Source organism: Cupressus sempervirens, chromosome 5, assembly GCF_028749045.1.
Source record: "Cupressus sempervirens isolate cs-2001-9-10 chromosome 5, ASM2874904v1, whole genome shotgun sequence".
In the NCBI taxonomy this organism is placed as follows: Eukaryota; Viridiplantae; Streptophyta; class Pinopsida; order Cupressales; family Cupressaceae; genus Cupressus; species Cupressus sempervirens.
Genome location: NC_143122.1, coordinates 567,966,395 through 567,993,417, shown reverse-complemented (window position 1 = coordinate 567,993,417; position 27,023 = coordinate 567,966,395). Strand labels below are relative to the sequence as shown.

At 35.2% G+C, this 27,023-nt stretch overlaps 1 protein-coding gene across 2 annotated transcripts in view; it reads right to left on the bottom strand.

The window, feature by feature from the left end:
- The window catches only part of LOC149557198 (short-chain dehydrogenase/reductase 1-like), a 39,004-nt gene extending 24,783 nt beyond the window's left edge, over positions 1-14,221 (bottom strand). Inside the window, exons 1-2 of one of the 2 annotated variants that reach the window (XM_089831917.1) lie at positions 13,933-14,221; positions 13,560-13,851 (exon numbers count right to left, since the gene is read on the bottom strand). In XM_089831917.1, the coding sequence (XP_089688043.1) occupies positions 13,560-13,851; positions 13,933-13,940 (300 nt within the window). In that variant the 5' untranslated portion in view covers positions 13,941-14,221. The remainder of the gene's footprint in view (positions 1-13,559; positions 13,852-13,932) is intronic. The other variant, XM_089831916.1, reaches the window with a different exon arrangement.
- Between the last annotated feature and the right edge of the window lie 12,802 nt (positions 14,222-27,023).

Here is a 27,023-nt window from a genome sequence, read left to right as displayed (position 1 = left end):
TAACTTTAAACATTCATGCTAACTGTAACCATAAATCTACAATTCAACCTAGGTGAAATGCTAAGGTTATATATATATATATATATATATATATATATAGAGAGAGAGAGAGAGAGAGAGAGAGAGAGAGAGAGAGAGAGAGAGAGAGAGAGATTCCACTTTAATATGAATCTCACTCTAACCCCCACCCTACTCCTACCTGTAAGTCTATTTGCAACCATTAACATTATACTACTCTTTAACTTTAAACTATTCATGCTAACTGTAACCATAAATCTACAATTCAACCTAGGTGAAATGCTAAGGTTAACTATCATACTAACCTTAATTCTATCCCTAACCCTAACACTAGCCTTAAGACTCATCCTAATTACACCATTGACCTTAGTTGTTACCCTAACACTAACCTTAAAGATGACCCTAACTTTAACCTTAACCGCACGGTAGTAGCACTAATTGTAATACAAACATTATTTGTAACACTAGCCCTTATCTTTATTTAATTATAGATTTTCTTATAATATCATAACATTCCCTCTAACCTCAACATTAACCTTAACCATAAGTCTACCACTAACATTAACCATAACTGCAATAGTAATCATAGCAATGATCCTTACTGTCATATATTTAGATATTAGAAATATGTTAACAATCATACTATATATACTTAAGCTAGGATGATAGTGTGTGTGTGTGAGAGAGAATGTATATATATCCTAATTGCAATCATATCCATAATAGAGTAAAAAATTAGAAACTAAATTTTTAAAAAAAAATTATTATCATTCAAAATTCTTTAAAAGTGTCTTTCATGGTGTGATGGGACTGCTACTAGCTTTATATTTGCAGAGGAAGTGGCAGCCCCTAAAATAGATTATTTATGAATCCCCACTTTATCCCATATGATGTGTCCCCACTGGACTTGCCCATGACACACATGCACGCGCGTGCACGCGCACACACACACACACACACGCACACACACCCACACCCACACATGCACATGCGCGCACACACACACACACACACACATGTGCACACACACACACCCACCCACCCGCACGCACGCACACACGCGCATGCACACACAAGCGCACACACCCCCCCCACAGAGATAGATATAGAGACTTTAGATTTGTAGCCGGATGTTCAAGATATAGATCCACACACACACAAATATATAGAGACTCTAGATCCAGAGCTGGATGTTCAAGATATAGATCTCGATGTTCCAAATACGGATCCATACTCAACAACACCAGCTTCTCTACCGCCAGCAAGGCCCCTACTATTCACACACACACACACACACACACACAAAGTGTGCGCGCGCACCCACACACACACACACGCACACACACACCCACACCTACACATGCACACGCGCACACACACACCCACCCAACCGCATGCGCACACACACACACACACAACTCTAGATCCAGAGCTGGATGTTCAAGATATAGATCTCGATGTTTCAGATACGGATCCATACTCAACAACACCAGCTTCTCTACCGCCAGCAGGGCCCCTACTATTCACACACACACACACACACACACACACACAAAGAATCACCCTTCTTGAGGCATCTATTTAATTCAAATTCTATGGGTTTTTTGTGTGGGTTAGGATTTGAATTAAGATCGATGCCTCGAGAAGGATGACTTATTTTTGAAGAAGTCATATCTCTTTATTGCCTTTCTCTTGACCTTTCATTAGATTTAGTTAATTCATATTATTTATTATTGTTTATCTTATTTTATTAATAATCGATTATATCATATTATTGGCATTCATTTCATTTTCTTATTATATATATATATATATATATATATATATATATATATATATATATATATATATATATATATATATATATATATATATAAAATTTAATTTCAATGTTAATTGTAATATATGATTGAATAATATTCATTTATTTAATTGTTAATAAAATTCTATCTTATTAGTGACACATGTGCTAAAGCATAAGCCACATAAAGCATCTAAGAACCCTCAAATAAACATCCAAACCAAGGAGGTTTTTCAGTGAAGATTCTAAAGCTAGGCCAACATATAATCTTCTAAATGCAACTCCACAACTAGGGAAAAAGACACAATTACTGACAGGGATTCAATAACTGTTATGGTTTTTCATAGATACCCCCCAATTACTACTTTAAAAGAGCCCAGAAAATGAAAGCATGTGCACTAATAACCAATCACACATCTGCTAATAGTCGATCACTTTTTAGCTTTTTTGGTTGGTGATTTGTCCATTTGTACACAATTATTGAGACATTTCATAAAGACTATCGAAAAATTTAGTCACAAGTACTGACATTTTTTATTGAGTGACTATTGGTGCATGAACATAGTGGGTATCCAAAGAGCATTTTGAAATAACACTTTTGGGCCACTTTGTGCTCCACGATCTCCATAGAGAGATCCATGAATACCCAAAAGTCAAAACCTTAGCTTAAAGCACCTCACTCACACATATAGGTACAACAACAAAACTAACAAACTCTGACTTACATTTTAGAAATTCTAAGTGAATGAAAGTAGCATGAACGACTACTAGATGTTTTCCCCTGTAAAATACACACTCTAACTCCACAAACCAACCCACCCTCTCTTTACCACAACTTAGCCACATATGGGAGACATCCTTTCGAGTCACATACCCATGCCAAAAAAAAGGAACGTCCTCAACACAAACATAGGCTAAACCCTTAAATAAAGCAGGGGAGAAAGCCCAACAAGGCAAAAGTAGATAACCACTCCACATCCCAACCAAAAAGTGCAACCCCCTCCACCAAGATCTAGTAAACTCTGCAACCTACAAAGGCATCCACCTCAAACTTAGGACGCCAAAGCTCCCATGCAACACCTTCAAGCACCAAGCCACTCCCAAAGACGACAACTCCAGCCACCACAATATTGAAGGTTCCAAAAGTTTCAAAATCTCTCCTGCCAAAATCATTCCAATAGGGGGCCAATCAACATTCTTTGCAGGAGTTTGGTGGAAGACTCCAATAAAGGAAATCTAGTATGAGTAGTCATGGACACCACCACGTTCTACAGTTCCCACAAAAATAGAGTCACCTCTTACATTCAGACCAAACCCTAGCTTCATCAAGAATACTATCGATAAGGGATGCTCCAAAATAACCCACACAAAGATAAAATCACCTTCCATGGCAGCAAATAGTAGATCCTCCAACAAAGAGGACAATTTAAGAGTTCATAAGGGATAACTATTTTGGGATTGAGAAAAAGATTTCTTCTCTCATCTAAAGGATGATCTTTGATTGATAAAGACTAGATGGTGCCCATGGCTTCTACTCTAGAATTTGGGGGCTATAAATTCTATGGTTGGTTGGTGCAGATTTACTTCAATATGAGTTTGTTATGTAAGATGATGGGATGGAGGTTCACCTCTTATTGTTCTTGTTTCCCCAGGAATTGAAAGGAACATGATGTTAATATTGCTTACATGTTACAAGATGTTGTTGCTTCTAGCTTACCAAAACGTTATGTTTATGAGGAGATTGTTGGAAATTATGAGGGTGTTCACCCTAGGGTTTCTACTATGGCTAACATGGAGATGCAAATATAAATCGATATCACTACTTTTACAATTGGATCAACATCTTGACTAATGAATTCGCTTGTTGGTAGATTATGCATCAATTATCTCAACATTGATTTTGTTAAAAGATGGTTGTTGTGAAGTTGGAAAGTAAAAGGTAAGGCTCAAGTAGTTGTTGCGATCTTTTTGTTTGTTTGTTTGCCTATTTAGAAAACCGTTCAAGGAATAATTTTGAAGGTCCATTTTTTAAGGGAAGAGTGACCTTTGTCTTAAACATTAAGACTAGTTATCATTGCTCAATTTTTTAAGTAGTTATGTTGAATTTAAAAAGAAAGAAATATCAATACAAGTATTAGAATAGGGAAGCAAATTTATGAGGTTAACAAATACAATTGTCTTGTTTTTTTTCAAAACTTATTTTGATTTCCTATAAACAAGAAAGCGTCAAGTTCCTGCCAATAGAGTTAGGATATACATAAATTAGGATTAAGTCATGTTACTAGTTTTATGTTGCATTACTAAGAAATAAGAGATTTGAGTTTGAATGTTTTGTCAAAAATTTCAGTTCTCAAATACGAATTAACATACAAAGTTAAAATTACAAGTGAATCAACCCATTCGAGGGCCTTCAAGAGTTAATTCTATAAAGAAGTAGAGTGCAACTTGGTCTTCGACTAAACAAAGGCAAGTGAAAAATAACTTTGACGGGGCCTCCAAAGGTAATCTGGGGCCCTCTAGTATTGGTGTGGTGGCTAGATCTGATAATGGGATCATTTTGGCTTTCCATGCTAAAAGGGTGTGCCACAGGATGAATAATCAAGTCGAGTGTTTGGTTGCGGTGGATGTTGTGATGTTGGGTCTAATGCTAGGTGCTCGGAAATTGCACCTTGAAGGAGATTCCCAGATCGTGGTTAATGTCATCATTAAAGGCACTTTAGAAACGTAGTATCTTAACAAGTGTGTCAAGGAAATTCAACAGCTCCTCAATGAAGTGGACAAATTCAAAGTGTCTCATTTGCTAAGGGAAGATAACACTCTAGCTGATAAGCTATCAAATGTTGGGGTGGCAAGGCCTTTATAATTTGAAAATTTGGAAGATTTCAGAAATATTCAATCTGATGATTTGGACTTACATGTGAATGATTGGAGATAATGGCTACCATGGTACTAATTTTGAATCATTAAGAGAGTCATCTTGAAATATGAAACATACCATGTACTTATCTTTCTCACAGATTGAAATATTTTTTATCCTCATTCATGTGTGAGGACATATGATTAGACACTGAAGTCTTGAGCTTCACTACCAGACATGTTGATTGATGATGGACAAACGATGGGAGGTGTCCTTGCTTACTGTTGTTCATGACTTTGGAAATTTTGGATTATGGAAATGAAGGTAGATGCAAGGACGAAAATAAGCACAATGCATATGATAAAGTACAGATTTTGTACGTAATGACACTTTCATTATTATGGGCTCAATCTTTCTAGAGATATTGGTGGGTTTAAAATCCCTTGGACTAGGCTATGTTTTGCATCCACAACCTTGGGCTCTTGAGTGCAGTAAGGAACAATGGAGGCAAATCTCTGTGAAAACTACTGGCATGTTCTTACATTCAAATATGACATTACAATCAAAAATTTGAGGAATGTCTTTAAGCTAGATGGTGATGAGTTATGGGAGGCGCTCAAGCTTATATTTGGTGATAAATATCTAAACAACAACCTAAGGCCATAATCTAACTTGGGTATTTCTTCATTATTCATGGCCTTGGGTTTAATGGTGGTCGAATCCAAACTGGAAATAAACATGTTGGCGAGGGACTGCCTAGTTTCCAAATGGGGTGTGGGCTTCGATGATATCCTTCATAGAGCTAGTATTGGTGTTGGATTGTATATGGACAATTGTCCTTGGTGTTAGAAATTTGTTCAACACTCCCCTTAGGATTTGTGGCAAGGGCTTAACCGCCTCTTGTGTACTATAAGTTGAGTGGTTGTATTGGGCATTAACAAGTCGGTCTTTTGGTGCAACGAAAACCCCATTCTAACAAATGGTATTAGAGCTTGGTCATAGGTTCAAATCCTTAGACCCTCGAGTAATGTTGAGGGGGAGATTGTTAGAAATTTGTTCAGTGCTCCCCTTGGGATTCGTGACAAGGGCTTAACTGCCTCCTATGTACTATAAGTTGAGTGATTGTATCGAGCATTAATAGGTCGGTCTTTTGGTGCAATGACAACCCCATTCTAACACTTAGAGGTTGATTAGAGGTGGGTCGAGCGAGCTACAATTCGGCCACCCTTAAACATCACACACTAAGGAAGAAATTAAGCTTGAAAAAAAAGTCAACTTTGACTATTTAACACTTTTAGCCTAGTAGTCAAGCCTTAGTGTGTGATGTTTAATCCGGTCATCTGCTAACCCACAAGTCCATATACCAGTGGCACAAACTAATTGGTGACAGTTGACAACCTTTGTACATTCCTTGGTTTAGGGTCGTGCCCTAGGGGTCGAGCTGAGCTTCAAAAAGTGGAATAAGACTACAGTAAAATCTAATGCCTCATTAGATGAAATTGGGCACCCTCGAATACAACGTTCAATTCTAGTCAGATTGGATCATGGTGGTCATTTTGTGGGGCAATGTCTTGAATTTTCACTATTGGCAGACCGGGATATGGATCAGGCTGAAATTTCTAAGCAACGAAGCAAAATGAAGTCTAGGCCTACTCGAGCAGAAGCCATTCCCAACTTCTCTCGGGAGGAAGTGGTGAAATGGTTCAAGTAATTGATCGTGTTGGGCCATGTTCAAGCTGTGAAAGACTATTTTGGAGTTGTCATCTTGTATGGTTAATCCCTCTTTTGGCTCTAATATATTTGAATTGCAATAGGGTCTTTTTATAATGTTTAGGGATTTGGGTTGATATTCCTTATCGGCTTCTAATGTATCCTCTGTTTGTAATCACTTTTTTTTTTATGGAGGGTTCAAACCTATGAGGCAACCCAATGAGGCAAGAAGCCTATGAGCTACCAACCAACGAAGGCCACCACACATTTTTTAGGGACCCGATACGTGCCCACTTATGCCTTAAACCTCTTTGGCTTAGAGCCAAGGACTAAGGGGCCTCTATGTCGTCAAATCACATTTTGGGTAGTTGTGATTACAATGTTCTATCCAGGGCATAGTGGTATCTATGTGTTTGGTGATGTAGGGATGAACTGATGCATGAGATGGCTTTTTGTGGTATCCCCCTTTCTTCTTTTTTTGACGTTGATATAATTATCTCAATTACTGATAAAAAAATACAAGTGAATATGCTAATAAATGTGATCTAAATTGAATTTTTTTAAATATAGTTAGACAACTTTTTATATATGTTATAATACTAAGAGGTGTACTTAGTAATCTAGAAGAATGTAGGACATTAAGAACTCAAATTAATAAGAATTTGAATACTAAGAGTAAAGAGTAATGCAATAAAATAGTTTTCGTTTTCTCATCATTGTTTTTGTTGACTTGTAATGACAAAACAACACAAACTAACAAAAAAGAGAAAAGATCAATCCCCTCACAAATATAGTAAAATGTATGGACTAACAAATGCTATAGAATGACTATAATGTGTTAAATTGAAGGAAAATGTTAATGATTAAAATAGTTATAAATTAGCAATATAAGATAATTGAATTTGCAAATAGATTTTAAAATCAATTGATTTAAAGAAATATATAAACTATATTAATGATACAAAACATGTTTAGATAAAGAATCAAAATATAAAATATTGGAATGTCGGTAAAACCTCCTTTAGGGCTTTGGCCTGGTCACCTGATGCGGTCTGTGAAGAAGTTTTGGCTTTGTCTTCACCCAGATGGATGATTATAAAGGAGGTTCCTCCTTTCTTATGGAAATTTCTTTCTCAATTGCTTGCACTGCTTGGATCCATTATCAGAATCGATGAAACCTCCAAGCTTGTGTCTAATCTGGATGCTAGGATTTTAGTCTCTCTAAAACCAGGAATTGATATCCCTCATAAGCTTACCTTGAAAATTAATGGAGAAACTATTACCTGCCCGATTGAAATCCTCGGGGGTCTTAACGCCTGTTACTTATGTAAAAAAGAAGGACATATTCGGAAGAACTGCCCAATTATTAATAAGAAGAAGACTAAATTGACTTGAGGGAACATTGAGAGTAGCATCCCTAACAACAAAGAATTGGCTATTATTCTCTCTACCTTGAACCCTAATAGGAATGTTGATAAACTTTCTGGTCCTCTCACTGGAAAAGGTGATGATAAACTCGACACTAATAACTTTATAGTTAATCAACCTAGTAAGATTCAATACTCTGCCATCTTTGACCAAAGAAACACTTTGAGCGATAATGAGGGTTTTCAAGCTGTTAAAAACAAGAAACCTAGGAAAAAGAATGCTCAACAATTGGCCCTTGATCAGTTACGTGTTACCCCTAAAACTAACCCCTTTGCCACTTTGGCTTCTCCTTGTTTGTTGATTAAAGATGGACCCCCTATTGATAGTATGACCTCCGGTAAGACTACTTCAGAAGACCAGAGCTTAATTCATGGTAGGTCTGATGATGCTACCATGAGTGATGTCACCACAGACTTGGGTAGTTGTTCTATTCTGAATATTGTCCCCCCTTCTCATGATAACACCATAAGCCCTCCCACCTCTACCCTTAACGAATTGGATGATGATTGCCTCATTGAAGTGATACTTGCTAACAAAGGTCCTATTAATACTAAATCTCCGAATCAGGTTGGTGCTAAATTTATAGGGAACCTTGGACATTCTAATTGCATGATGACCTAGACCCTGGATGGATCTCATGCTATTGAGGATTTTGACTTGTTTGGCCCCCAACCCAACTTTACCCAGCCACTTATTGGTGAGAAAGAGGATGATTCCCTCACAGGATCCAATGGCTCTAAGAAAAAAGACAGGCCCGTAGGTTCTAAAAATAAAAAGAAGAATGGGGAGATATCGACTCCTCTTACTGGCCCTTCTTTGCATTCTTCATCATGAAGTGCATATCTTGGAATATAAGAGGCCTTGAGTCTCCTGATAGGAAATCTATCATTAAGCGATTTCTATTGGGGAATAAAAACATAGATTTTTTTATGATGCAAGAGCTTAAAGCTGTTAACTTTCTTCTTAGCTCCTCTCTAGACTTTATCTGGAGAGATGCTATTAAAATTTTCACCAATCATCCTAAAGGGAAAGGTGGTGCTGCTTTACTCATCAATCCCTACTGGGGAAATTATATTAACTCAACTAGCTGCTCCCCTTGTAACCGAGCAGCTTGGGTTGTTATTGACTTTAAAGGTTCATCCTTTGGTGTCTGTTCTATTTACGCTCCTAATGAGGTTAAGGATAGGATCACTTTATGGAATTGGTTGTATAATCTTCCTGACATTCCTTGGATCCTTGCTGGAGACTTTAACATGGTCGAGGATCAAGATGATAAGTTTGGTGGTCTTCCTTTTGCCTGGAAACATCAAGAGAAGTCACATTGGGATCGCTATAAACATAAATTTAATTTGTTTGATCCTATGGAAGGGCGTAAAAGGGATACCTCTGGCCTTTGGTACACATGGTGTAATTTTCAACAAGGGTCTAAGAGGATTTACTCCAGGCTTGATAGATTCTATGTGAACTCTGACTTTTTTGCTTTTTCTCCTAACCAACAGCATTCTCCCGTTTTTGCCTCTTCCTCTACTCTTTCGGATCATCTCCCTATAAGTACTCTCATTAACATTAGAAATGCTCTTGCTCCTTGCATTCATCATAATGAAAAATTTATCCTTAATACTTCATTGCTTAATGACCAGGATACTTGTGTTGCTGTTATGATGGTTAGGTTGTTTAACCTTGCTAATAATTTCTCCTCCCAAGTTGATAGGTGGAATAGAAATGTCTCCTCGTGGAGGAAAATTTTCCAAACCCTTGGCCAAAGGAAGGCAAAAAACTATAGAAGAATGGAAAGTGTATTAAATGAACGCCTTCATTTTGCTGAAATAGATGTGCAAGCTAATCCCACTTCCATTCCTCATGCTGAACGTGTCTCAGTTGCCAGAGATACGCTAAGGAAACATCAACATATTAAAACCATTGGAGCCTCTGTTAGAAGCCGTCAACAATGGTTGAAATATGGGGATAAGGGTTCTAAATTTTTCTTTAATTACCTCAAACAAAAGCAGAGTAAGGAGAAAATTGATAGAATTGTGGTTGATAATCAGGAGCTCAGTGATATTATTGACATTGTTGCTGCATTCGAGAAGTTCTACAAAGCCTTATTCAAGTCTGAGGACAACAACAATGCCAAAAATCTCAGAAGTAGATGTCAGAAGCTTATTCCCAAGAAAATTACTGAGGATGCTGCCTCCATCCTTAGGGCTAGGATCTCAGTTCAAGAGATCTCTGATGCTATATCTGCTCTCAAAAAAGATAAAGCACCTGGGCCTGATGGTCTCCCTGCTGAATTTTACAAATCCAATATTGATTGGATTGCCAAGGACTTATTTGACCTATATTCAGAAGCCTATGATTATGGCACGCTTGGACATTCTATCAATATGGGGATTATCAAACTTATCCCTAAGGATGGAGATAAGTCCCTTATCAAGAATTGCCAATTACTTTGCTTAATGTTTCATATAAAATTATGGCCAAAGCCTTGGCTTCTCAGCTTGTTAATGTTCTTCCTAAGTTCGTATGTCCCACTCAGATAAGATTTATTAAGGGTCGATATATATTAGAGAACCTTGTCACCAGTTGGGAGTCAATGGATTGGGCTAAGACTTCGCATCAAAACTCTGCTATGTTTCTTCTAGATTTTGAGAAAGCCTATGACCGTGTTGAATGGGAATTTATCTTCTCTATTCTTCAGGCATTTGGATTCCCTGATGAATTTGTTCGGTATATTCGAGTCTTGCTTAAGGATTCATCTGCTCGAATTGAAATCAATGGTTTTCTTTCTAATCCTATAGCTTTGTCCCGATCCATTCGACAAGGATGTCCCCTTGCTCCTGCTCTTTTTGTCATTGCTTCTGATGCCTTGCACTATATCCTTAGAGATAACACTATTTCTCCCAAAGTTAATGGGATTTCTCTCCTTGATAAGTCTGAGCTTATTAATATCCAGTTTGCGGATGATACTTCTCTTTTCCTTGAACTATCTTGTAATAATATTCAACATCTTAATCTTAAACTTGACCTGTTTGAAACCATTTATGGAGCTCGCATTTCCAAATCCAAATCTATTATGCTTGGTTGGAAAGAGGAGCCTCTTGATTGGTTTCTCTAGTTTGGATACTCATGGGGTGGACCTAATAAGCTTGTTAGATATTTGGGGATTCCCTTTTCCATCTCCCCATCTCTCAAAGACATGTGGATTTGGATTAAGGATAAAATTGTTAAGAAGCTCTACAAATGGGATAACAGGGTGTTGTCACTTACTGGTAGAGTGCAGGTGTGTCAGAAAATCTTGTCATCCTATAACATATACTACTCCTCTGTCTGGATGTTTAGTAACTACCAAGTGTTTGAGATTCAAAAAGCCATTAGGAGATTCTTATGGTCTGATGGCAAAGGTCACAGGAAGAAACATGCTGTTAAATGAAGTCGGTGTCATGTTGCCAAGAACTCTGGTGGCTTAGGCCTAATTGACCTTAGGATCCAAGGAATTTCCCTTGCTGCTAAGTGGATCTTTCAGGCTCTTAATGGTCAGGAACCTTGGAAGATTCTTCTTAGAAACAACATTCAGTCTGGTTATCCTAAGCAGACCAAACATTGGAAAAACCTTCCTTTTATTGATCTAGTTGCTGGGTCATTCCCTGTCTCTGTCCAAGGTTCCATGGTTTTCAAGTCTATTTGGAAAGCTTGGGAGCTTGTGAGGGGTTTCATCTATAATTCCAACTTTGCCAGTAATAACTCTATTCATGGTGAGCGTTCTATATGGTGGAATCTGCATCATAATGGTAAGCCTCTTACCATGACTCAAGGTTGTTCTGCGAAATTTTGGAACAACCTTGGCATCCAGAGCTTTATTGACATTTTGGAGAATGATAATCTTGTTAGTTGGCAAGATATTAGAATCAAGTTTGATCTTCCTATCTCCCATAAACGTACATATAATATGGTTGCCAATGCCTGCCGCACTCTTATTCTTCCCTGCAGGTGTGATGTGGACTCTCATAGATTTTTTAATTTCCGTTGGGATGATGGATCTCTCCTACATAAAATTAAAGCTAAAGATATATATAAGGTTCTCAATAAAGACAACTCTATTATTTCTCACCTTAATACCACTTGGTATATGAACTTGAACTCTCTTGAATGGTAAAAAATTCTTGACAAATTTTGGAAATCACATATTCCCCCGAAAATCTTACATTTTAAATGGCAGCTCCTTCTCGATAGACTTCCTATTAAAAATCATGTTGGTGATGCTGAACTTTGTACTATTTGCAGGGTTCCTGAAAATTTAAGGCATATATTCTTTACTTGTCAATTTGCTAGGATTATATGGAAGTTTTTTGAAATTTCTATAGCTGATCGTGTTCCTGTTTTAGATACCATTCTTGGCAACTTATTTGGTCTTAAAAAGGATGCTAATTTTTTCTGGAACATTCTATCCTCTCACATTCTTTGGTTTATTTGGAAATGTAGAAATGAGGACAAATTTCAAGATATTGGTAGATCCCTTACTTTGTTTCATTTGAAACTCATCCGTTTTAAGATTGTCTCGCAGATTTGTTGCATTATCAAGCTTGAGATGAACAAGCTAAAAAGATTCCTCAATGATGGGCTCGCTACGATATTCATTTATGAGATGAAGCATGGGATGGAATTGGCCAACATTCTTGATAACCAGACTGCTTTTGGAAAAGCTCTTAAGGAGCTGCTCAAGGAAATACATGAGAACAAAGGCCCCTTTTTTGATGAACATGACTTCTTTGCTCACACTCTCGAGTGGAAAAAAGTCGTGTGGATGGAAGGAGTGCTGGGATGGACAACTTGGTTCAATGATCATGATGATGTTTTGGAATAGCTTTTCTATCTACTCTTTTTGTTATCTCGTTAGAACTGCTACTTAATGTGTGTGTTGGCTATTTCTAGCTGATTGTTGGACTTTGATCTGGGTGGTTGAGGCTTGCCTCCTCCCCTCTTTTGATACTATACCTCTTTTTTGTTCTCTCGATTATTTAATTTAAAAATATAATGATATTGACATAGAAAACGATGACAACAATAATAATGATGAAGTTAATCTCTCTAATAAATTTTGCATGTGCATATACACCTACTATATATATATATATATATTTCAAATAATTTTAAAATATCATTTCTCGTATTTTCTAATTGTACACAACAAATTTTAAAAGTTTAAATTTAACTTATTAAAATTGTGGAACCCACTCCACCATATACGATTGAATTAAGTCTGATTGCCGCTCTCAACATTGTGATACCGTGGGAGGTTTTAAATATGGTAACCATTGATCTATTGCAGTTGTAAACAATGTGATATCATAATTTGTCTCCTTTTTAATAATTCTTTAAATTTAAATTTAAATTTTATTTCAATTTTCTGAATTTACAGTTCAATAGAGAATCAGATAAACGATAATTTTTTTAATTAAATAATTATAAAAAAATATTATTTTTATCACAACAATTTGATTGGCTGAATTAATTAATAAAAAGTTTGAACTTAATAGATATCCAAAGTGACGGGAAAAAAATGTGATCCATAATATAAAGACATGGGCTAAAGAGAATGCACTTAGACAACAATAACATGAAATCGCGTTTGAGAAAGGGCAAAACCCGTCTGGCATATTCATTCCATTCACAGCAACCATGGACGGAAGAAACAATTTGAAACTCGTATGATTTACAGATATCAATGTGGGAGTAAAGAGTTTGTACCAGGATATCCAGCTTTCCGTAGGTTTGCTTGATCCACTCTGCCAAACGACACGCGCTCTCCTCCGAAGTCACATCAAATGGGAAGAACTCCAAATTGTGTTGAAACCCCTGATCTCTGAGGGATCGTAAAGCAGCTCTTCCTCGCTCCTCACTGCGAGCAGTGAGAATTACAGTGATTCCATTCTCGCACAGCTGCCGAGCGACCTCAAAACCTATGCCTTTATTTGCCCCCGTCACCAGAGCCACTGTCTCCTCACTCCACCATTTCTCCGCACTGCAAATTTTGGCATCTCTTCTCATTGCATTTGACGCTAACGAACACTACGAATTGCAGCAAAATCATATCTTGAAATTGAAACCCTAAAGATCATACCTTGACATTCTGTTTCTGTTTCCCCCGAAACTCCGCACGGTTCTCCAGAGAAAGCGTAAATTTGCTCTTGGACGGCAATTTGGGATGCCGAATTGGTAAGAATAACAACACAAAATCTTCCGGTCCGCTGATATCAGCCGGCCACGGGTTTGACCTGTTTCATGTGATAAGCGAGGGACACAGGCAAACTCTGAAGCTCCTCTAGGGTTTAGGCAGTCGATTGTTTGGAAATACGAAAGATTCCATATCTGGAGCGACTTAAGGGTCTTTTGGTGAGCGGGATAGGAATACGTATTCCAAAAATTTTGAATTCTTTGTTTGGATGCACCAAAATGGGATTGGAATACGAAGCAAAAATGGAATACGTATTCTATTTTTGGCCCTTTCGCAATTCCACCAAAATAGGTGGTATTGGAATACGTATTCCTATTCCATTTTTTTTAATTTTAGAAAACATAAATTTTCGGGTTTGCAAATTCCCATCAAATATTCGCTGAACCAAATGGAGAACAGGAATACATTCTATTCCAGAATACGTATTCCAGAAAATGTATTCCAGAATACGTATTCCTATTCCACTCACCAAACAGGGTAACTAATTTTGTGGGTTGTATTTGGTAGGATAGAGTTTGGATCAATAATTCTATCGATATATTACTTTTATTATTAGTTCCTGCAGGAATACTTATGCATTCATGTCAATGCAAATATGCCATTAACACTAACCAATTTTCATGTGAATGCAAATATGACATTAACACTAACCAATCAAATCAAAGAATTTAAAAGATTATATGAGAATTCAAATGTTTATTTTTTTTCTAATTTTTTATTATTTTATAAATCACATTTTTTATCTATTCTATTGATCAATACTATTTTTAGTGGGGAAGAAAATTAATTTTCTTCATAAAAAAATACAAATATTTTTTAACAACTTCATCTTGCATTAATGAATGTATTAATTACAACTTTATCTTTTCAACATTTGTGACAAGTTGATAAGATTTTATTTTTTCAATCATTTTATCTTCCCCCTCATACAACATGTCTAATCAATATTAATTATCACAATCTATTAAATATTTTAATTTTTTATTTTATATATATTTATTATTAATTTTACATTAATGTTTATTTTTGACTATTTGATATAACTTGTTTCTAAAACTTCATGTAATGCATAAGTTCAAATTATACTTTTATATATATATATATATATATATATATATATATATATATATATATATATATATATATATATAAAACTAATAAATATGTCTTTTTAATATAATTTCAATATGTTATATCTTTGTATTTGAATTTCTATTTTTAAAAAAATTTGTTTTTTAATAAAAGTACTTAAATTATTACTATTATTTTACTTTTATAAAAATAAATTAAACAATATTATTTTTTAATTCTATTTTATAATAGTGTTTGTAATATGTATAATTGATAAGTATTACAATTTATAAATTATATCATTTATTATTATTAATATTTTTTATTTAAACAATTTATCATTTAGTTTAAATACATTTAAAACTTAAATATATTTTTTAATATTAAATTAAAAATTATGTTTTATATCAAAAAAATACTAAAGAAATAATCACAAAAAGGAAATAATTCAATTTTAAAAAAATATAAATTATTATTATGTTTTTATAAACTATGTATTAAAATTAAATAGTTATATTTTATTTCTTATTTATTACATCATATTTATTCATCAACATCAAATTTATATGTATTAAATCTATTTATTATTTACAAATGTACATATCAAATTATATAGATATTATTTCATAATTAAAAATTATTAATTTTATGAAAAATTTGGAAATACAAAACATTAAATAGTAAACTTTTTCTAATTGTGTAAAATTAAACAATTAGTTTTACTTATAAAATATTTTTATATTTCAATACATTTCATTTTTTCTTATAGAAATGTGAGTTTTAATATAAAAATTAAATTCTTAGTTTCATTAATTAAAATATAATATATTTTAATTTTTTATTATAACCATGATTTTATTTTGACTATTTGTTTTATTAGGAAAAATAATTATATTTAATTCTCTCTCTCACACACACACACAACTTATGTTGTTATCACTCTATCTTACTATTTTATCTATCTTCCTCTTCCTCCTCTATATTATCTATCTTTTTTTTTCCTCTGCATATATGTTTTTGTTCTTATTTTTGTATATTGCTATTTATCTCTATCTATATCTCTATCCTAGTTTTTGTCTAGTGCTAATGATTAAAAATAGTGTGAGTTCCATTTGATAATCAAGATGAGAATAATACATAGTTGGGGGAGTTATTCAAACTACTTATGGTTCTCTAGTAGCATGCATGGTATGCTTAAACATATAATGTGATACTCCAAATGCTTCATCACTTCTTCAAGTTCTATAATTCAAATATTGGTATGGATATCTTTCCTCATTGCACATAATTTAAGTCGTCAATGTAGAAGGTGCAAATTTCTGTAAAGCATATGTATTGATTGTAGTATGCTATTAAGTACTTAGTGCTATATTGGGGATTTTGGCCTCTTATTCTTGGGCTTAAATGCCCAAAGATATAATAATATAGCACGAGAACTTAACAACAAAATATGAGTCATCCTATCAAATCAAAAGTGCATTTCTAGGACGAGAATTTAACAACAAAATATGAGCAATCCTATCAAATCACAAGTGCATTTCTGGGCAAAAATTAATGCATTCACAATGTTAATTTAGATTCTCACTCATCTACACTTCTACAACCATTATGTGTTAGGCAAGAACTATGACATATTGCGTCTCTTGTTTCATATCATATTTGTGAAGTAATGTTTTCACTAGACCTACTTATTAGTTTTTACTGAAGGTAGGTAACTATAGCATTCACTCCATGTCAATTTGCTATAGTTAATAGACCAATAGAATCTAAATATTTTTGAGAGTCACTTTATAGTATATGGTTTCTATATTGAACATTTAGTTTGTTATTTTCCAATTTTTTATAATTTCATTTTTCTCAGGGTAAATGTTTTCTGCTATTTTTTCTTTGTTCAACAACAACAACAAATAGGAATTGAATACTTCGGTCACAAGAAGACAAACTTTGTCACATCTTTCCAATTGTTTGTGATTTAGTTTGGATTCACATAATCTATGTGTAGAGTAGGGAAAGATATATGTTTTATCTAGGCAGGTGGTGTAGTTTCTCTCATGTTTGCAGTTTGAACCTTGTTATATTTTAGTTCGAGGGATACCTATACTCTGGTTATGTTACTTTTGAGATGACCTAAGGGTTGGATGTTATACTTTGATTTCAGTATCATAGATGCTAACTGCTATGTTGTTTAGTTTATCATATTTGCATGTTGATGCCATTTTGTGATGACGATAGGTTTATGATGATATCTGGTCACCTAGTATATTGGACATATCTCTGATTATGTTATGTGATGGATTTTATGCTATGGATATTTACTTCATTATTGCCTCATTATTTTTATGTGAAGACGAGTGATGTAAATGCATTATTTAGGTATAATTCAATAAATGGTTAAATTAGTTATTTAATGCACTTATTGCTTTAGCTATGATATTATATGCAATTGCACTTGATCATCTATTTTAGTGTGTAGGATTTATGTCCCTGGTAGTGGCTCATAGAGTTAGTGATTCAGCTGTTCATATTTTACCAATGTCTTCCTTGTATGGTCGATGTATCATTAATTAATTGTTTATATAAACCTTTTGATGATCATTAAAGTCGAACGCATTTGCATTATGTGATTAGACCAGTGAGCGCATCTATGCATTTAGAGGTTCACATTGTCGCAAAAGTTGTTAAGGAAATTTATGTGATTTTGGGCTTTTCGGGCTTTAAATTTTATTGAATTTAATTTCTAGCAGCTTTGCCATAGATGAATTCCTATTTCTAGAAATAGTTTGTTTTTGCTTGGATCGATTGAGAGTCTAGCTACTCTAACTGGCTATTTGCCCTAATCAATTATTCACTTAAAAAGTGAATAAATATTGAAAGAGGAATTTAATTTCTCACTTCTCACTTTTTTAATTTCCAAATTTGAGAGCTTTTTCTGAAATCCCTTTTTGAAGGATTGGTTTTCAATTTTTTGTGGGAGCTACGGGCATGGGATCTTAGCGAGGACAAACTAGTTAGATCCAGCTTGGGGAGACCTTACTTTGTCATCATTTTTTATTGTACCTGTAGGTTATTTATTTTACCCAATTGTTTTTTATTTTAACCCTTTTGGCTATCAGGTAGGGCTCTTCCATTTTCTCATTTCAGCTTTGTTTTTGGTAGTTGTTTGTTTGGAGGCTAAGAACTAGCGTTCCACTCTATTTTTGTTTGTTGGTTATGTCTGGTTGGTCGGGTATGGATGTTTTCCCAATTTTTGGGATGAGGGTTTAGGGTTTCACATCATTATGGTGGTCATTTTTGCATAAAATGTCCAAATCCAAACTTAATTGGATTTTTGAGGCATTTGTGCCCTAAGAACAAATGGGTTTTATTTTGAAGTTTAGTTTTTGGGTTTTTTACCTCATTTTGTGTGCCATCCTATTTTTTAGGTTTTCTTAGCATGATGTTGGTCATGGACCTAGATCATCCATTTGGATATCAGTCAGACCATTATTGCACTTTTATGTTGCATTAAGATATGTGTCACATCTGTCCTCTTGAGCTTGTTTTCGGTTGAATGATCTTTTGCTTGTGTTCTCATCCAGTCCTTATGTTATGATCTTCATGATGGTGGCATGCCACACACAAGTAGACATGCATACATTTGTCGGGTGACTTGCGAGGCCCAATCTTCCATGGTTTTCTAGAAGTGTGATCATTTGGGGTTGGGTTGGAATATGCATGCCTACGAGAACTCATCATGTGATGACTATGGGTAGGGTAGGGTAGCATATAGAGGGGGCTTCTATTTTTGTAGTTCGGTGACTATTTCCCTAGGGTTGGCGTGCAAAATTTTTAAGTGATAACTAAATAAAACACTAGGTGGTAATAAAACTTAAGATAATAAAATGTTATGTGTGAGAGCCTTCCGTTGAGGAGTCCAACTGTACGATTCATAATTGGGTTTGTCGATGCCAAGCGACTCTCCATGATGTCAGCCCCTACATAGTAGCCCGTTGAGTGTTTGACTAGGAACTATAGTTTATGCATTGTCCATGATCTTGGTTTAAGTCATCACACTGTCTGGTGTGAGTATTAGCCATGGAAATTTGTTTTATGTGTGTTTGTGGTTGGATCATTATCCCTATCAGCACGGTGGGAGTGAACCTACGGGTTTCATATGGTTGGGAGGTGTAGCTACCTTTACCACTGTTAGGGACCATTGTATAGAGATGGTCTATTATCCTAGTGTGACCGTTGTTGGATGTTATCACTTGGTACTTTGGGTTTTGGAGTATGCTTTCTTGTGATTTGTGCTTTCATTAGAATGTTTGTATATCATGTTTAGATGATGTTAGTATTGACACATTTCCTCATTATGATGTTTAGCATATGATGTTATGGTGTTATCTGCTTTGTTGGAGTATCTATTGCTTTTGGTTTAGCATGTTAGATTTCCTATTCTTATGATGTTATTACATTTTAGTAGTGACGTCCTTATAAGACAACTCTGATTATCTAGTTGGCAGTTTGGGATGTTACGCATGGGGGATGTTATGGTTGGGAGGAACTGCACACTTAGCTTTTTATTTCAATTCATTGCGATGTTTCTTCTGTACACTATGATGTTGCTTCTAGTTATTTCCTTTCACTACTATGTTAGGTGGTTAGACACAGTTTCCATCTTGTAGTTATTGTTTGAGTATTTATGCCTTGACTATGGATCTAGTACTCCTCGGTGTGGAGGTTCTAACTTCTTATTTTATACCTTGATTTGTTCTTGGAGCATTTCTTGTTGTTCCTGGGTGACCATGCATCAGCATTGGGTGATACTTTAAAGTATCACATGCCCAAAGGAGAAATATCATGTGATCCCTAAAAGTATCGCACACCTTAAGGAGAAATGTCATGTGATACTGGAAAGTATCGCATGCCCTTTGGAGAAAGGTTGTATGATATTTATGAAGTACCACACGCCTTCTTGAGAAGTGTCACCCAAACCCTAAAAGTATTGCACTCCTTCATTAGAAAGGTCGTACGATACTGGAAAGTATCGCATAGTGCTGAATTAAAGTGTCACTTGGGTTTTGGAAAAACCTATCCGGGCAGACAACAGCCAATTTTTGGTTTGATCAAAATTTTTTCAAAGGTGTTTTGGATAGCCTCTTAGGTGTTCCTAAATACCTTGGAGTTGTATTTTGATTTTGAGATGTTTCGATTTCAAATTTGATTGCATCTTTCTGTGGTTCATCATTTTTGGTCAGTAGTAGTGTTTGGAGATCCATTGGTGTTTGGATGTTTGTGTAGTCTTTTGTTGCAACCTTTGTGATCCTTGTATGTCATATTTTGTGTGCATCCATACTTGTTTAATTTTTTTTTGAATCTTGTCTTATATTTATCCTTGTTCCAAGGATCTCCAGGCGGGGCATTACATATGGTTATATGGAAAGGAACGACTCCTTTTTAGACACTAAAGTATCTGGATTCATCTCCTCACATTCAATATGAGTTGTGGGTAGACATAAAAATCTAGAAAGTAAACATATTTTATTGCTTGTCTAAATTATGATGTCCAATGATTTTTTACAAGTTGTAGTCGAACAATGGTTTGCAGTGGCATAAGGGCTCGCAGTAGTAGGACCACCATCGACTGCACCATCTCATTTTAGAACATGTCTAGATGTAGAGGAACTTTCTTGTTCCCCACAATAAATTTTCATGTCATGTAATAGTATTTGCAATAAAGTTTTACAATCTGAGTGGTATTTCATATCCCATCAATGACAACACACTTGTCCACAGCCATCACATCAATTTTCTAGTCAGTGTTTGTAGGCTACAAATGCACATATGACACAAGCTGCAAGGTTGCCACATTCTGAGAAGCCAATTTGGTCATTGTATTCTTGCACACACACATTCCATTTTGTCCATTCAAAATAGTCCTTTATTATTTTTAGGTGAGCAATTTCTCCATGTTTCTTTTAGCTTATTCTGGCATGAGTCATTTGAATTAATTAAATTCATCATCATTGTGTTATATATCAGTCAAATTTTTCTATTAATTACTTGATAGTTTCATCTTATTGTATTCTTGATCAAGTTTGATCATGCCACCTCTGCCTGCATTGTATCAACCTCTCAAGAAGGTTGACATTGTTCTTCCTTAGAGCTTCAGCCTCCAACCTACAATTCTCTACATGTTTGTGTAACTCATGTTCTATAATAAAAACATCTTTGTCTTTTTCTTGTGGATTATTATTCATATCATTGTCTAATTATAACCAAAATCCCCCAATTTTTCTCTCCTCGGCCCTAATTTTTTCTAGAACAAAGGCCCATTCATTCAAATAGATTCTTAAACTTCATGACTACATTGAGCACCTTAGTTTTTGAAATCATTAAGCATGATTATTTTTATAAAGCCCTATGAAATTTTTTGTGTCATGATCATATGGATTTTTAGAGGGCTTGATTTTAGTAGCCTTACCTGATAGGAACACTAGTAATGGAGGAGCACTGAAAACATGGTTCTTGAGGTCTGTTGTACAATAGATATGCAAAGTCCATTTGTTTTGATTACCCAAGTGATTTGATTGACCTTGTTTCACTCCACCTGCATTGTGTCTCGACTACATGCCTTTAGGTCAAATGTGTATGTTCTACTGTTAAGCTCGCAACCTGTCTACTATATTTAACAACACAGTCTCAGTCCCTTTTCATATAGTATATTCGTAGCATACCCTTTGATCATCACATTCCATAGAAATGAATCTTGTTCAAACATTTTATCAAACACTTGACGTGCATCTTTCATGTTTTCATATGTATTATACATGTCTACTAGATTGGTTCACTGTAGAAGGTTTTGAGTAAGACTAGTCACAAAAATATGGATATGGACTTGCTTGGGAGTTCCAATATCTTTACAAGCGTCTAATAAATGTTTGGTGTTCTTGTGGGTTTCTGAAATGCCTTCATGGGATATAAAATCATGACCTTTGGTTTCTTGAATGAAAGATTTTTTTCCTGAAAAATACCATTCATAGTGGTGGTTGGAAACCATTCGTTCATGGTTTTGAATTTAAGATTTTGTTATTTGGTATGACTAGATCTATGTTTTATCTAGATTGATGTGTGCAATGCATATGCAATTGCATCAAAATTTGATGTATGATAAGTAGGGTGTTGTTTGATCTGTAATAATAGATAAATCTCTCTTGCAAATTGTTACCTCCCTCACCTCTTTTCTTAATGAATCTATTTCTATGAAAAAATTTGCATCTGCTTTTGATGTGGTAGGAAATTTTGACCCTTCAAAGTGTAGTTTTTTTCCCTTAATCTTCTTATTTTATTTTTAAATTAGTGTAGATGTTGCTCATTCTTTTTGTACAGGGTAGCTTCTCAATGCTCTTATTGACTAGCTTCAATGCTCTATGTGTAATCACCTAAAAATATTCACCTAGACTATTAGCTCCCTTCTTAGCATTTTGGCTAAATTTATTAATCATTTTTCTTAGACCAAATTGCTAAAAATCAATTAATTTAATTATAACCTATAGTTTGACTATGCTATCCCAAGTTCATTATTTGATTAAAGAATGTGTCCCCTTTTAATTAAATAAAAGACCCCATTCTTCTAACCCACTCAATGTGCACACATAAAGCATTATTCTTGTTTCTAAATTAAAAGAAAAGGCTTTTTGTATCACATGCAAAGTCAACTCTTTTCTTATTGGTTAACTTCCTCTTGCACATGGATCATATCAAAGTCAACTTTTCCCCTTGATCCTTCAACCATTGATCTTGATCTCCACTATCCATATGTCTTTAAAAGAAAGAGCTCTCCCCTTCTCAAAGGATCCACACTCTTAGTTATGTTGCAAGTTTATCAATCGAATTATCGAATTCTTGAGAGCTTGTGGAGAACTTCTATCCTCTTGTCTAATTTATCTCATACAATGCAATTAGTATAGCTTTTATTTCTTGCAATAATCTAGATCACATAGCTTAACTAGTTTAGATTCGTAACACTCTAATCTTGTTTAACATAGTTGCATTTTGCATTGCATGCTAGCTTAGTCCATACTTGCATTGCATTTTGAGAATTCTCTTCGGCATTGGCATTCTTTCTCGTGTCTCAAAGAAACTCCCTTTGCATGGTTTACTAGCAAGGGTTGTGTCTCAAAGACTCAACTGAGAGCTATTTGCATTGCTCTAAACATACCCTTGTACTCCATGGATTGGGAGCTCTAAGTCGACATTCAAGCATTCTAATCTCATGAATCACTTGGGTAGAAGAGTTTAGATTGTGACACAATCTTAGTGTATGTTTTTGGCGCCCACCGTGAGGTTGAACACTCTAGTTTTGCTCCTTCTTGCTACATTTTCTGCATTCTATCTGCACTTTATTTTTTTTACAGTCCCAAGTATCGGGCAATACTTTTCCAATATTGTATGATATTTGTTTGTACTATTAGGTGATACTTTTCCTGGAAAAGCATCTCACACCCTTACTTAACTATATTTTCTCGATATAGTAAGTAGCATCACATGACTTAGGGATATGTATTGCACAAAGGAAAAGTGTTGTATGGGTGTGCTAAGAAGTATCATATGACATTCTTCCAGCAAAACAATATCACCCTGCCTGAAACTGCTTGTTTTTTAGGTGATTTGATCAAATTTTCAGTTGTTGCTTGTTGTTTGTTCAATTTTATAGTTCCATTATAGTCTGATAGAGGTTTATTTACGAATTTTGTTGTTTTTTTACACTAACTTGTAGTGATCTAATAGTTGTGCTTATAAGTTTTTGCCTTAAAATTCTTGCATACTTACCTTGAAAAGAATGCATTTCAAAGCTTCAAATGTGCAAGGGCTACTAACACTTGTTTATAGGGCTTCCTAAAGCATAAAAACCAAACACTTGCTTATATTTATTTTATTCCATGTGTGACACTCTATTAGTTATTTTCATTTCATAGGCACACTAAACTTGTGATTGAAATCCCTTGGTGATAGGAGAGTATGCTCTTCACCCTTGTGGTGAATCAGAAATCTTGACCCACCTTTGAACTTTGAAATCAAGGGGATTAATTGAAAATTTTTGGCATGTTTGGAGGAAATGATCAAGATAGGAGAGTATACTCTTCACCCGCATGGTGAATCAGAAATCTTGACTCTTGAAAGTGGATCCAATTTGTCTTAGTTAACATCCTTTAGAGGGCCTACTCTTGGAAAACCAAGAGGAATGGCCCAAGTGGGGACAAGTGAACCCCACTATTCTAACCTACTATAATCTCAAGGCTATCAAGGACACAAAACCTAGATAGACGTAGTGTTTGTCTTTGCTTAGTGTGAGTACTTGTGGGATTGAGACCATGAGGAAAATGCTAAAAAAAAATGCTTAAGGTGCTCTTGTAACCGTGAGGTCTATTACCCATCGCAAGGTGGGGTTTCCTGTAATTGGGTGCAAGAGGAACATTACAAATGAAAACCCTTTCTAGACACTCTAAGTTAGTAACTACCCTATTTTGTTGCTCAACTTCTTAGTGCAAGGATCAATCCTAGTGGACTACCTAGATCACCCCAAGATTTTATTCTCACCATCTATGTTATCTTGGTTGTTCTTATGACACTTCCATGACAAAGCCAATATCTCTTGTGGGCAACCACTTGGTGTGAGGTGAAGGAGCACTTAGTGTGGGCCAAGTTGTTGAGTAATGAACTGTGAGTTTTAGGTAGATATTCTTGGCCAGTATTTTTGAATGTGTTGACTTGTGTAAATTTTCTCTCAATTCAAACATCTCAATAGCCTTGGTAGAAATTATGTTCTAATATCACAAATGCATATTGACAAGGTTGCTTTGACCCTTGTTCAATTTTTTGAGACATGTGAAATACCTCTGCTATTTGCAAACCATGTTGTTCTTTGATAAAATTGAAGGCCTAAACTATTTGATCTAAAACCTACTCAATTGTCAAACCAAAATACAAACTTTTTGAGTGAAAACTATCCTTTTTCACAATTCACTAGCACACTATTGTACCATCTCTAGAGAAATATCATACGATACTTTTTTTCAAAATATATCACCTAGTTACTTTGAGTTCTATCACCTGGTTATAGTGAATTTTGTCGTCTTCCTTAAAGGAAAGTATCGCTTGCAAGCAAAGTGTCACCTGGTTATTTTGAACTATATGATATGATACAAATTCTTGTCCCACTATCGCTTGGCTCTTGGAAAAGTATCACCTAGGTTATTTTGCCTCTAAAATAGAGTCTACAATGTGTTCTAATTGGTCTAGGGTCTTGTCACTTCATTCCTTCCTGAATCTAGTCTCAAACCTCTGTATTAGGTATTGCCTTAAGTTGAAAAGATGGGTTTAGTCTTCCAAATATAAGTCTTAAAACATCATTGAAGATCACTTGTCAAAACTTAGTTGTTTTTCTATGCTAGCTACTTGCTATTGAGCTTCTTACTCTCTCTTGGCTTGAGTCATTAGTGTTGTAAGTTCTTGATCACTCTTGACAAGCCATCTATTTTACTTTGACAAGTGATTATTCTTTATTGTATGAGATTCACATCTAAAAAAATTTTCTTATCCTACTAAGCAAGGACATACTCTTACATGTTGGTCACAACTAGGTTCTAAGTCAATAACGATAGTCGTCCCTCTTTCATTTTTGCACAATTGGGAACTCCACCTAGGCACCCTCACGAACAAGCTTGTGTGGAAGATTCTAACTCTAATCAAATGTAAACAACAAACATCCAACATAATCTACTTTACAACTTTGAAAATTCTTTTGGTATAGCCTTTTGTACACCTATGGGTGAAAACAACATCTTGATCACCATGCATCCCAAAGAGATCAAACATCACTTAGAAGAACAAGCACAAGAAAATGAAAGTCTCAAAGAAGGCATACGTACTAGAGAAAGGGCTTATCAACAAGTTGAAACTTATACTCATGCACCAATGACGAAAATAGGAGGGGCTATTCCAGCAATCCATTTGATCACATTCCCCTTGGTGATAATGATGGCAACAACACACCTCCAAGGACTCCTAGAGTCAACACAGAAGCATGCCCATCACCACCTAGACAATCACAACAACATCACGGAAGTGATGATGAGATCACTAGTGAACATGTCATAAGATTTCAATAAGATGAGGTCACTCAAAAATTGATGCTCAAAGCCTTAGAATAGAATGGGGACTTTTACTTTCAATATATGATAGGAAAGGGATGGAAACTCCCTCAAGATTTTGATATACAAAGAATAATAAAAAAGTGAGAGCCCACTGAGGCTGAAATATTGAGAAAAGAAATGCAAGAACTTAGGAAACAACTTCCACAATTACAAACTTCTAAAGAGTAACCTAAAACTTCCTTTATTGAATCAATATATGCTCTCCCCTTTGATAGGAGTCTTTACATGCTATTATTTCCAAGGAATATAGAAGTTCCTAAGTATGACAAATACGATGGAAATGGTAACCCTCACGATCATGTGAACCACTTTTATGCTATTAGCATAGATTTTATGCATGAAGACACCTATCTTATGTAGTTTTTTCCTAGGAATCTAAGAGGGCAAGCCATGGAGTGGTTCACAAAATTGACTCCCCCTCACAAAACATTTGATGAACTAGCACAACATTTTATCCAACAATACTCCTATAACATTCAAACTGTCACTATGTTGGATTTATGCAACATCAAGGAGAACCTTTTACAACATATCTTTAGAGATGGAGATCTCTACATTCTAGGTACCCTCGATCAGTTCCTAAGACTAAGAAAATTGACCTCTTCATCAACACACTTGTACCTATAATACTCCTAAATTGGCACATTCCCATGCTCAACCAATTTCGGTCAATTGATCTTACCTAAAGTCCTATTGTACTAAGCAATTTTG